General features: G+C 36.3%; 1 protein-coding gene across 1 annotated transcript; it reads left to right on the top strand.

Annotated features, from left to right (window-relative positions):
- Positions 1–494: 494 nt before the first annotated feature.
- On the top strand, positions 495–12317 carry Pfdn4 (prefoldin subunit 4). The gene is made up of 4 exons (XM_089250887.1): positions 495–677; positions 2112–2216; positions 4088–4151; positions 11844–12317. Exons 1-4 carry the CDS (start codon positions 660–662, stop codon positions 12044–12046), a joined length of 390 nt encoding a protein of 129 aa, XP_089107013.1. The 5' UTR covers positions 495–659; the 3' UTR covers positions 12047–12317.
- The last annotated feature ends 986 nt before the right edge of the window (positions 12318–13303 follow it).

The raw sequence follows: 13303 nt of genomic DNA on the forward strand, positions 1-13303 counted from the left end.
AACAGGCCGCAACGGTATAATTATTCAACCATCGCACTTCACCCATAGTTAGAAAAATTGATAGCAGATGGCAGCACTAGCCTTTAACAAGCATTACACAGAATCAAACTTCAAAACACACAGGCACATTTCCCAGCATATAACCCCCACCCCCAGTTCTTCTTCGACCAACTTCTAGAATCTCTTCATTGAGACAGAGCACTGGGTCATGATCTGATTGGGAGGAGGAAGATGGCCAAAAGCACGTAAAAATTCGAGAATGCTCTATCAACCGCAGGACGTATGGTCATAAAATCAAACGAAAAATAAAAATTCATTACATGGGAAAGAAGTAGAGAAAGAACCATGAAAAATACAAAACTTTACAGTCATTAATAATCACTTTAATATTATAATAAATATGATGATTTTAGAAAAGACCACGAATTTGAAATAAAAAAAAAAAAAATTCTTGGTGACGTCAGCAGTAGTTTAATAACCGTAACCAATGAGAATCCCCCGGACATGCGGATGGACCAAAACAAGAAAACATACATTGCTTATAAACAGTGACAATTGTTTTGTATACTTTTGTGTTGGAAAATCGAGTATTTTCGTGAATCAAAGAACGAATTCATATACACAACATCGCATCTTTTCTAAAGAGCTCTTGTATTGAAATGGCTACTATTCCGAAGGTATTTCAAATTATGCTTCCACTCAAAACAAAAATGTCTAAAGCCTCAAATATTTTGTAAAATACAGGCGGCGCTCGATGTAACCATGAAGCGGATTCGTGGCCCTTCTCCCATCTAGGCCTTACTTTCTTGACCACTCATTCTTCGAATTTGCCGCCCTAGACTATAGGCCGCCTAGCCCCAGCCCCTACCTGTAAATGTGTGCCCCTCTGTCTCCAAGTCACTATTTTGGTCATTTCCTATGCTTGGAAACTTTCTAGGTCATTTTCTGGTCGTTCACTAGCCTGGTTATTCGCTCTATAGGTCGCTCCCATGCTTACACACTCAGTCCTGGAATGTCTCTCGACATTTATACGGGTCCGACTGAAGGAGAAACTGGAACTATGGGCAGAGATACAGGGGGGTGTGGGGGGGGGGCATTGCACCCAGCGTCAAAGGTGGAGTTGACTGATCTAATGTATATATATGTATACACGAATTGACATCATCTTGCCCCCCAGACTTCCAAGTCTATCTCCGCCTATGACCGAAACGAAGCTAACACAACTAAGGTCTATCGCCTTCTGTGGGCAATTTACTAGCTATTGCCGGAAGTGTAAGTGTATGTACCTCATAGGCGTATGCAGAATTTTGTTGAGGTGTCTCCTAGAAAATAACACTATAATCTCGGCACTTGCCCCCTCCCCCTGCATACACCAATGATGTACTTAATAGTAGTCTGAATGCCATCTATATTTCAGAAGTGGAAGTGAAGTGCAATGATTAAATTACATTTGTACCGTTTGTAGGTCTGTTGCTTTCTGTGGCGAGACTTTTTAGGGTGGATTCACATCTACAGATAGTCGCTATGTTGTGTCGGGCACTACATACATTCTTTAACACATGAATGTATGCAGTGTCTGTTTGCACCTGCGCAGCCATGATACAATGGATATGAACGCATCCTTTGGTTTTATGCTAAAGAATGATTGCTGCGTCTGACATGATACAGTGTCTGTAGATGTGAATCCACCCGTAAAGGGTAGATCTGCTCGCATTCACGTCTCAAAGTTTGGAACCACAGAAAACTAACTGCTGACCAGTTTGACGTTAGTGGAGTTTGAACCTGGGACTTTGCGATTCGAGTCTGGTCTCCATGACCTCTCGACCACCACAGCAGCTGAAGGAAAATTAGAATTCACACACCATAGTTTAATATGCTTGATTGTGGAACTATATTGAACACAACAGCAATAGAGAAACTTAACTGACTTCAATGACCGGATGCAGGTTTTCTACATCGCATCCATTTAGAAGAAACTCCAGCGGGACAGGGCCAGAAATTTTGTTCATTAAGTTTGGAGGTTTGTTATAAGCCAGATTTATTATAGCAACATTTGACTGTGAATTATATATGTTAGAAAGATCGGTTTGATAAGTGTTTCATTTTTATAGGATGCCGATATTCATGTCTCTTTCGAGGATCAGCAGAAAATCAACAAGTTTGCTCGGCAAAATGCTCATTTGAATGACTTGACGGAGCAGCTGAAGGCCAGAGAGGTTAATCTTTTTCATACTTTTTTTTTTAGTTTCTTGTCTATCTTATTATGTGACCTGTGGCCATGACTGTAATCTTGACTTTAATCTACAGGGTATTTCAAAAAGGATAATCTGATTTAAAAAAATCATAACTATTCAGCTTTTAATCCATTTTGATTAAATAATTTATAGATAAAAAGAGGGAAATCTCAATTCACACAGTTGCCAACAGGTAGCGCTAATGCTCTTCCTTCGGCCGCCGCTTTAGTGTTTGTCAAGATGGCGACTGCACAACAGAAATCGTTTTGTGTTCTGAGCTTCGCGAAGTGGGAGTCCATAATAACTGTTCGTCGACAATACCCTGATGTTGAACTTCCTACCGCTCAAGAGCATTAGGCGATAATATAAACAATTCCGAAGCATGGGTTGTCCGTGTAAAGGGAAATCCCCTGGCCGTCCCCATTTCAGACGAAAATGTGGAGCGCATCGGACAGAGTTTCGCACGCAGTCCATAGAAATCCACTTTCAGTGGATGCAAACGTGCTCTCAAAAGTTTGGAACGAATTTGACTAACGTATGGACGTATGCTGTGCATCCCAAGGTGGACATATTGAGCACCTTTAATTCGGTTTGCAAAAAACTTTGATTAGCCTTGTAATATAAAATTAATCTTAAGTGTCTATTGTGCAATATTTTTCATAATATACGCATTTCAAATCGGGTGATTCTTTTTGAAATACCCTGTATTTTACAAGGAGTATTCCAGAAACAAGTTGTAAGGTATACTGTAGTCCAGGTTGAGAAGATACTCGCTTAAAGTACCAAAGGATGTTTAGAGTTGTCGCGAGTTTGGTATCCTGGTTCTCGTCTTTTTCAGAAACTTAGTTCTGAGACGGGTACAACAGAAACGGCGACATGACCGCAGAAAAAGATTGCTACTGCAGGGAGTCCCACACTGAGGGGTTAACGCACCACCCTCTCAGTGAGTATACAAAAGGCAGCCTTTTTTTGGAATGGGCAATAAATTGTAGGTCCCTTTTCTAATTATTTCTCGTGGGACAAAAATGATCAAGTTGCAACTTAGATAGAGGTAGAACAGAAAACAATAATTACCATGATACGTCAAAGGCAAAGCATACATATTTTCAGACTATCCCCTTGAGTGCATGGCAGAAGGATTAAGAGTAGAAGTGAAGGAGCACAAGTGCAGAGTGGTTCAGAAAAGAGATAAACATCAGAGTTGAGTTGGAGGCGATATGGTAGCTAGATGGGTGTATTAGCAACACCATCTACTATAGCGGAAGGCCTCTGCACGAAGCTTGTGACGTCACTGAAGAAAGTCATCTCATTTATAGCCATTGGATAAACTACAAGAAAGTGTAAAGATGACTCATGCGTTGACCTGCGCGGAGGCCGTCTGCTATAGATGGTGTCGTATTAGAAAGGTTTTTCAAAGAATGAAGTGTGCTACGAGTAGGCACGTGGAAAATGTACGGCAGGTATCCATAGTTTATTCATATCTATTGACCGCATCAGGTTCCATTTATAATCATCGCTATCAGGATGTTGCTTTTGAAAGCAGTTAAGCTGTCCAGGCTTTTTCATGTTGCATGGCACAGAATTTTAAGAGTAAGGTTTCAAGTTTATTGCACGATATAGCAAATGCATCAGTGTTGGTAGAGATTAAGCAAAAAACCAAAACATTGCACTGTCTTTGTGATAAAGCTTGACTGTGAAAATACAAAAACAAGACTTACTTTCGGAGTGTCTCTATATCATTATGATATTTCTACAGTATATTAAGATTGCTGCACAACTTTGCATCTGGATGAATGGAAGTTATTTGTATCTCGAATAAATCAACTGATTTCTTGTTTCATGAATTTTTTCAGAAAGAGCTACAAGATATAGATGATGCTGAGGCTGATCTTTTGGCTACGGATGAAGATAAAGTACCATATCCTTTTTCAGATGTGACTCATTTTAATGCGTTATTGATTTTTTTGGTATGGTGATGTCCTTTTCACCTCGGTAGCAGGCTTGGGTTTTTGACATGACAAACATAAAAAACGTGTTTAAACCATCAAAAACTTAAGTATAAGTGCTTTTGAATAATGTTTTGAACACAATAGAGGTATAACATGATGAGAAAAACTTTTTTGCATGTTACAACATTTTATATTTAAATATTAATTTATTACAATAAAACAGAATATCAATTATAATTTTAAATTTTTTGACACGAAAAGATCGAAAAAATATGAAATATAATTTTATGATTTAATCACCTAAACTGCTCATTACCTGTGTTCAATTTGCTAAGCTGAATTAGAGCTGTTTATTCAAAATGTTGTCAAATAGTTTCTTTTTGACAACAAAACACAGTTTTATGTAGATAAGTGTTTTGTATTTTGAATTGTAATTGCTGAGTGTAAAATATCTGTTTTGGTATTTTGAATTTTCTGATCTGCCCAAAATTTTATTCCATAAAATTTAAATTCTCGTGCAACATCCATCAGTTTGCTAATTAAACTGATTTATTCTCACCTAACAATTTCTTAGCTCAGGTTGCATAAATCTAGAGTTTTAAAGAGTATTTTCAATCAAAGCACAGCTGGCAGGACGGTATACCCAAAGCATTGTTTTGCACGTTTAGGTACAGCTTCAATTGGAAAACAATTGCATTATATAAATGCTAGTACATATACCATATCGTAATCAAACTTAGTTATTCTTACTCTGCACTGAGAATAAGCTACAGGAGAGTTTAAGAATCCATAATACAAGCCGGCACTGCACATAGACATTTTAGTCCTACAATTTAGTATTCCGATTGCTAGATATATTCTAATGTTATGGACAATAAGAGTATTGTTTTAAGTATCAGGGATTATCTAAATTTAATAATAACAGAAATCAACATATTACATACATGGGGTATAAAAAACTTTTTTAAATTATCTGTTATAAAAAGAGCATATCAGATGTTTATATTCATACACATATATGAGCAGTTGAATAAATTTTAGAAGGTCAAGAATCATCTTCAATGGGAGAATATCAAATCATTCCATAGTTGTCCCTCCAGCTTTTATGTTATGTTATGCTCCATTTAAATTGTATATTTTACGAGAAAAAATACACATATATTGTCCTAAATAATTCTGTAGAGAGTATAAAATTATTTTACAATCATATTAAATATTTATTCTTTGTACAGCACAGCCACTAGAGCCAAACATTAAATGCAGTTAACGTGTGTATTTTCAGTGAGAATTTTTATATTGAAAAGCAATGCTTGAGTTTTTGATGTGCCAATTTAAACTGTCAAAAACTGCCAACCCTGCTTAGTAGACATGCAGATGTGAACTTTGAAAATTATGTGTTGCCTTCAGACTCAGTGGAAATTGAAACTCAATTCAGTGGTCATGTATCAAAATTTTTTTTTGTTGAAACATGATTTTCACGCATTCCCAAGGGATCGACATGATCCGTCCAGGAAATTTATTAGTGTTAGTAAATCTCCACGCCCGAACAGGGATTCAAACCCAGATCTGCACAGTGAGAAGCTAGCTCCCTAACCACTCAAAGATAACGGCCATACCAATTTTTTAGTTGCTTTATCAATTTAGTGACTGGGTGATTTGTTAAATTCTGTTCTAAGCAAATTAATTTCAATGAGTTTTATTCAGGGTTCCTACAACCTTGAAAGTCGGGAGAAACACTTGTGGTTAGGAAAAGTCGGAGCTCAGACAAGAAAGTCATTGAAAGTCAGGGAAATTTCTAAACATTGGAAAATTTCATCAAGGGATTGTAAAAAAGCAGGTTGAAAAGAAAAAGGATATATGAGAAACTTATTTTTAAAAGGGAAAATTTCCTCTTTTGCTAAATTTACAGTAGAAGTAAAAAAATTAATCTATTCCTCCAGAGTAGGTTCGCTTTACAAAAGTAGAAAATAGTCCAACAGGTAGCATGTGGGAATGGTAGAAGAATATTTAAATATGTTTTGTGATAAACATTCAAGAGAGTTATCCACAATTCAGTTTTGGAAATGTTTCATTTTGAAGAAAAAAAAATTAGTGGGGAAATGCTAGCGTTTGATTAAAATTTGAGCTGGTCAAGTCTGAAGAATTGAAAATTTTCTACATTAGCTGTTGATTCCAAAAATTTTATCTAGCCCAAGAAGGTACCCTTAATGCCCTCTCGTCGTTAACATGAGAAACATGATCATTCTGTAGTGGAATCTCCCATAATGGACACTCCTGTTAGCGGACACCTCCACTGACTAGGGTCTGCTATCCAGAGATGAAAATGCAGACGTGTATGAAAAAGTTGGATTATTCCCTTTTGATAGAAACGACTAACTTTACATTGCAATTTCTACCAAAAATATTCTTTATCACAAAAAACTCTTCATTCGTGTGAGTTCTGACCACGAGGTCCTGATGACGGCTCTCCATTGAAGAGCCGAAACGCTTCGACCAATTGAATTTATTTGTCTTAAAAACGTGGCAATTTTTGTATAAAAAATATTCTTGTTAGAATAATCCCGGTTGCATAATCTGACAGAGCTTATCCCAAAGATTCATAAACCATTAAAAAGTGCATTTCAAAAAAAAGTAGAAATGTTCCCTTTTGAAAAAAAAGCTAGTATATATACAAGTTACTGCCAAAGCCCAAAGTTAGACGAACTGGCTGGCCCAGTTAATCCGGCTAGTGTCCAAATTTTTGGCTTTTTCTGGGCTTTGGCCATCGCCTACATGCTGATCCGTATATATGGATCACTAAGATATATCAATATTTAGATTCCTTTGATTGTTAAGATAATGATTAGATTTGGTTAATTATAAATGGCCATAATTATCGCAGAAAAGTATGGCAAAGTAGCAATGACCTCAAATCATAAGGATCAAGAAAAACATGAATCTGACCAACTTCAGGCTATGTCAATAACATATACATATATACACACAGTCCCCAAAGCAGAATATGTCAAAATCTGTGGCGTACGTCACAGAACAATTAGTGCTACTGTAGAACAATCTGGTAGTATTTTAAGAAAAAATGCAAGAAAACAGTATTGTGGGATTTTTATTGCAGAACAATGCAAAGCATTCTGCTTTTGGGCGCACAGTGATTTTTACTTACCGTATATACTCTCGTGTATAAGCCTACCTACCCCCCCCCCCCCACACTTCAGGACCACCACAACTGCAATAAATTGAAAACCTGTGTATAAGCTGACCCCAGAAATTCCGTGCATTTTAGAGAAAACAAAGTATTATATTTTCATGCAAAATGAATAGCTTGCGGAACTATACAATAGAAAATGATTCAAACTTTTTAATCTGTTTCTCCTGAGTGTCTAAGCTCATCGTAATCCATCAGGTTATCATAGGGGGTGCAGCATCTTCGTTTTTATCTTCATCTGGGCTGTCATCTCCATTGTCACTTTCAAAGAGGACATAATCTTCAGTTCTATCGCATTGCTGATGCAACACTTTTTGAAGGATCGGTGAAAACAGAATTCCACCCCTCATGTACCCATTGGCACGCTAGGCCAATGTCAGGTTTCTTCAAGGCACCACTTTTTGTAGTTATCATCGGAACTCATCCGTTTGATAGGCAAATTCCTGAGGCTATTCCTCAAATAGTCTTTGAGAGGCTTGTTGGTCTCACATCTAAAGGCCGTGCAATCGACGTTAGCCCACCTGGTATCAAAGCCAATTATGTTTCCCATTTCTTGCCTTGCCTTGGCTTTGACATTATCGGTTCTGTAGGGTTTGAACATATCCCATACCAATAATGCCGGTTTCTTGAACACAGCTACAAAAATGACCACTGCTTTCGGAGGTCGATATTTTCTCATCATAAACTGACCTGAGTATAAGCCAACCCCCCCCCCCCACCACCCGCCCGCTGCTGCTTGAGGAACAAATTTTTCCACAAAAACACTCGGCTAATACACGAGTATATACGGTATTTAGTTTCCTTTCCATATGTACATTAATATTTACACTTTTCATGTCACTAATTTAGAAATTGTACTGATGTATGATGTGAAACAAAAACATGAAATAATTAATTTCACTATTCGTTTTCTTCACTAGTTAGGCAAGATTTTTCATTATAGTTAATGTCATTATCTTTTATGATTTTTTTTTATAACTCACAAGGTCAGCAATAAAATTTTCCAAATCAGCCTCCTTACCTATTGAACTATCATCAGCTATGGTCAGTGTTTTCTGGATTTTGTTAAATCTATCTCATTTGCAAGCTATTTTCTCCATAAATGTTTGATTTTGAATTGGTTTCACAGGGCTTTTAGTATTTCATTGCAGTCCTCAATTTTGTTTTTGTTTTTTTTTGTCCCATTGACTAAAATTTTTTTACATTTTAGAATATTTTGTAACATTCTTTTTATGTTGAAAAATCACACTACTGAATCCAATCTTGCACACTTGATCAAGGAATAATTTTTTTTACAGTGTATCTCCTATTTAACTCATCAGTTTCTAGTTTAAAAGATATAGTTTTGCTACAATAATGAATATATATATGAAATCAAGATTGCAGTAGAAAAAAAAAATTAAAGCTTGTGTGACCTATCTAAATGAAGTTAATAAAACAGATAGGACCCTAAGATGCAGAGAAACAAACAAGATTCAAGCCGGCCACTTCAATCAGTTCTTAGAGCCAAGATATTTATATATGCAGGGTGTACCGTAAGTGCTAATGTGGCTTTTATCTCATCAACCGTGCACCATAGAGGTATGATTCTAATTTAAAAAAATGCTCAAAAGGCTTTCAAAAATTACCCTGTACCAGTTTTAAAAGTGAAAATACATTGTCACAAAATAAAAAAAACCTAAATTTTTATACTGTTCCCCTTGTCCTCTAACTTCCAATTAGAAAGTTGTTACCCTGTCTCCTAAGGCCAACAGAAAAATTCCATGTTTCTAAGTGCAATATTCGCTGAGATATTTGAATTAAAAAATCGGAGAAAAATTGGGAAGGAACAGCAAAAACTAATGGGTAACGCTCCTTTCCCAACTTTTTGCCAATTTTTTAATTTGAATATTTTGGCGAATATTGCACCTAAAAACTTTGAATTTATTTTGTTGTCCTCACCTCAGGAAAGACGGTAACAACTTTCTAATTGGAAATTAGAGGACAGGGGGAACGGTATAAAAATTTTTATTTTTTTATTTTGTTGTGCACTATTTTTCACTCTCAAAACTGGCACAGGGTAATTTTTGAATGCCTTTTGAGCAGTTTTAAATTGAAATCATGCCTCTACGATGGACAGTTGATGGGATGAAGGCCACATTAGCACTTACAGGACACCATGTATATTGCTCAAAATCGGTAACTCTCATTTTAGGGCATGCTGGCTTTGGTCAGTATTTACAGTAATCAAAAAAATTTTAATCTCAAAATGAAACAGTTGAATGATCAAGAGTACTATCATTTACATATTATTTTGGATAAAAGAGAACATTTGCTGTCTATATCGAATTTAAATCTTGATATGCTGTTGCTTTTTTCTTCTTTTTTTTTCAAATAAGTATTTATTGTATAACATGCTACTTTTAAAAAGAGATAATCCTCTATCAATTTGATGCTTTAGAAAATATTCAGTTATTTGGATAGTCAGGGAAACCTTTCAGTCAAAAGTAGGAACCCTGTATAGAAGATAGCAGTCAAAAGTAGGAACCCTGTATAGAAGATAGCAGTCATCAGAGTAACTCCATTCTAATATAAGTAGCAGAAGGGGGGATAGGAGCCAGAGTTCTGTTTTCGGATGACAAATTGGAAATAATGGTTCGAACCTGTATAACTGAATTGAAAGTGATTCAATGAATTCTGCTATCCGGCCACTATCATTTGCTTATTTGAAATGCTCTCAATTTCTTAAATTGATGTATAGATGGTGTAGGACAGGGCTTGATAAATCAAAACAAATTTTTGGTGCCGGTCAAGTTTCTTAGGATCCAGAGCATATTTCTTTCAAGAGGAATAGTCCAAAATAAGTATCCCTTCCCCCAAACTTTTCCGAGATTAAATGACTTTCTATGTATGTGGATAGACAAGATTACATGTTGCAATCATAAAAAAATTCTTAGGCACACCACCCACAATCGTTGTGAGACAGCTTAGTTTTACCCTACTGTTGACAGGTGTATCTATACAGTTGGGGAAGCTTTAGCTTGGTGCACATCACATTAAGCCCCGGGGCTTAATGTTTAGCTAAACATTATAACATAACTTTTATAACCTTTTAGCTCTATAGCTATAGCTAAAAACCACACAACAAATATTAAGAGGGTTCCTTTCCCCCCCCCCCCTCCTCGAATCTGGCTCCGTTGTTGGTTCTCGCCTCTGGATTTATTTCCGTTTTGTCCAGTCAGATCTGTACTGAGTAGGATGGCCGAACTACAGTTAACCTATATACTCTTATAGGGTGAGTCAGGGGTGCATCACTGAGATTAGGTGCACAAAAATTTTAGCAGCGATGGTGACCTGGTGCCTGGGATTTCTCAAGCCCTGGTGTAAGAATGTTCTAGTCCTCTCTGCTTTTTTATGGTCTTTGCCGACATTTGGATTTGGAAAAACAAGTTTAAACCTCTGCAACCCTTTATTAGCTATATTAGTGATAGAAATAGGAACCCTCTCTAAAAAGTCTGCTGTCAGTGAGGGAGAATTATTTTTTTTACTCTTAATGGAGAGAAAAATTTGACTTTTTGCATCTATATGCCATCTATAGTTTAAAAAAAATTGAATTTTTTCCCGAAAAAAAAAAATGTATCTGTCTGTAAACAGCTTAGATATTGCAGTTTCCTGTCGGCAGGCAATAATCCACGCCTGCAAATTTTGCTATATCTGAAGGATAAATGTCCTCCTTTAATGTGCAGTGGGGTTTAACCCTTTCAGTACCACATTCCACATTATGAAAAAGTAAAATAACTGTCATGAAAATTTTTTGGTAGGTCAAATTAATTCTAATTAAAGCCTAAAAACAAAAATTATCTTCAAAAAATTATTTAGTGCACAATGAATTAACCTGGTACTTGAAAGTTTCTTCAGCACCATATGCTTATAATAATAAAAAAACAAAAACAAATTCAAATATGATGAATAATAACGAATGGATAATTTCTTATTTCACCAGAAAGAAAGTCATAATTTAATGTCTTACACATTTGGTAAGGAAAATTTTGTAAAAGCATTGCTTTACTGCATTAAGCAAAAGCGTAATTCACTTTTACGAGGGCGAAACATCTGAATTTTATTAATTGACATATTATTTATTGTACTGCCATCTGGTAATTATACAGCCTTTATATTTCAAAATACCAACACCCAAAAACATATTCAAGGGATGTTATATTGATTAAAAAGTTGGTGAGTTACTGTCAGTACTGAGAGGGCTAGACCATGAACAAAATATACCATGATTACTTCAGTTGAATAACGTAATGTCAGGTTACCTTACAACCACTGTACACTTACAGCCTTTTAATTTGAGCATACACAATACACAGTGGAATCACCTATAACAGACTCCTTGTTAATGATCACCTCTCATAACAGACTCCTGTTTTATTTTGTGTTTTTGTATATACATTGAACTTTAACATAAATCTACATATAAGATGGGCGAGGTTTTTGTTTACCTGACGTCCGATGAAATCATTACTATCATGGACGAGAAAAGGAAATCCTTAAGGCTGGAGATAACAGATCTGAGGCAGCAAGAAGACGGTGTCAAGCAGATCATGTCGGATTTGAAAGTTAATCTTTATGCAAAGTTTGGAAATAATATAAACTTGGAAGCTGATGAAAGCTGAATGTAGCTCAATTAAATCATTGTTTCGTTATGTTTCATTTGAATCAACTGGTTTATTTTTGTTAATGCTTGAGACACGCTAATCGTTCTGTTTCTTTCTGTCTGTCTTCATTTCTATTTTTTTTTTTTAATTTGAAATGTGTGTCATTATATGAGGTTTGAGTCAGTATGCTTAATATAATTTGCTTGAATGAAAACATGTTCTGTGTGTGTGTGTGAAATTAATAAACTGTTACTGGATTTATACATGAAATAAAATATTTAATAATCTATTTTACGAATGTTTTTCTCTTGCATTTCTTGTATTATCAGACCTCGGTATAATGTCACCCCGAAGACAAAAAAAAATGACTTCATAAGTTGTTTGTTGATTTGATGAGATTAGCTAATTCTGCTTTTGGAGACTTAAAAACCAACGTTACCAACGTGGGGTGAAGTTAAAAGTGATGTGATGTGGAGGTTTGGTTGTAGCATGTACTTTAGTATTTAGGGTAGATATAGTTGTCTTAGAAAAATAAATGACAGCTTTTTTCGAGTGCTCGTAACAAGTGCACAGTTTCGACAATGGGAAATGAGCTGATAATGGAACTGACACGGGGAGAACTCGTGAGTCCTGTTGAAAAAGGGTGGGAAGATATCAAAACTACAGTAGCTACGGCCAAGGACGTAGCGGAGGGGGGGGGGGGGCTTGGGTCTGGTCCCCGTCCCCAAACGAAATTTCTGGCTACGCTCCTGACTACGGCGGCAACAGATACTGGGACGCCGTAAGAGAGAAGCGCATAAACCTTTTCACACAGAAGAAATAAACTGGATGGATGAAAAGAGGATATACGAAAACGATGGAACGGACAGAAGCCAAGAAAAATATAGGACACTTCGCAACAAGATTCAAAGGGAATGCAAAAAAGTGGTGGGAGGAATAGTGTAGAGCAGAGGTCTTCAACCTTTTTGCAGTCGCGAACACTGCCTGTACTCGTCATCAAAAGAAGAGCACCCTTATGAGAAGTTTGATGTAGGAATGCAATCAGGATGTTTCAATCCTTAATGCAATTTGTACAAGGTGTTTATACTGTATATACAGTAAAACCTCGTTAAGTTGTCACCCTAATAAGTCGTCGCTCCGATTAAGTCGTCATTTCTCTTCAGGCCCTTCCAGCTCTCATAGACAACAATGCTATTAAACCCTCGTTTACTCGTCCCTAATTTCGGTTAACTCGTCACTATGAAAAAGTTTGAGAAAGAGGAACAGACTATTTTT

Source organism: Pholcus phalangioides, unplaced genomic scaffold (genome assembly GCF_987345545.1).
Source record: "Pholcus phalangioides strain wild (caught in Gottingen) unplaced genomic scaffold, Ppha-v1.0 ptg000024l_1, whole genome shotgun sequence".
NCBI classification, from domain to species: domain Eukaryota; kingdom Metazoa; phylum Arthropoda; class Arachnida; order Araneae; family Pholcidae; genus Pholcus; species Pholcus phalangioides.

Coding starts and splice junctions, on each gene's coding strand:
- Pfdn4 (XM_089250887.1), top strand. Junction 2,217..4,087: donor AGCAGCTGAAGGCCAGAGAG/GTTAATCTTTTT, acceptor GAATTTTTTCAG/AAAGAGCTACAAGATATAGA. Junction 4,152..11,843: donor TACGGATGAAGATAAAGTAC/CATATCCTTTTT, acceptor AACATAAATCTA/CATATAAGATGGGCGAGGTT.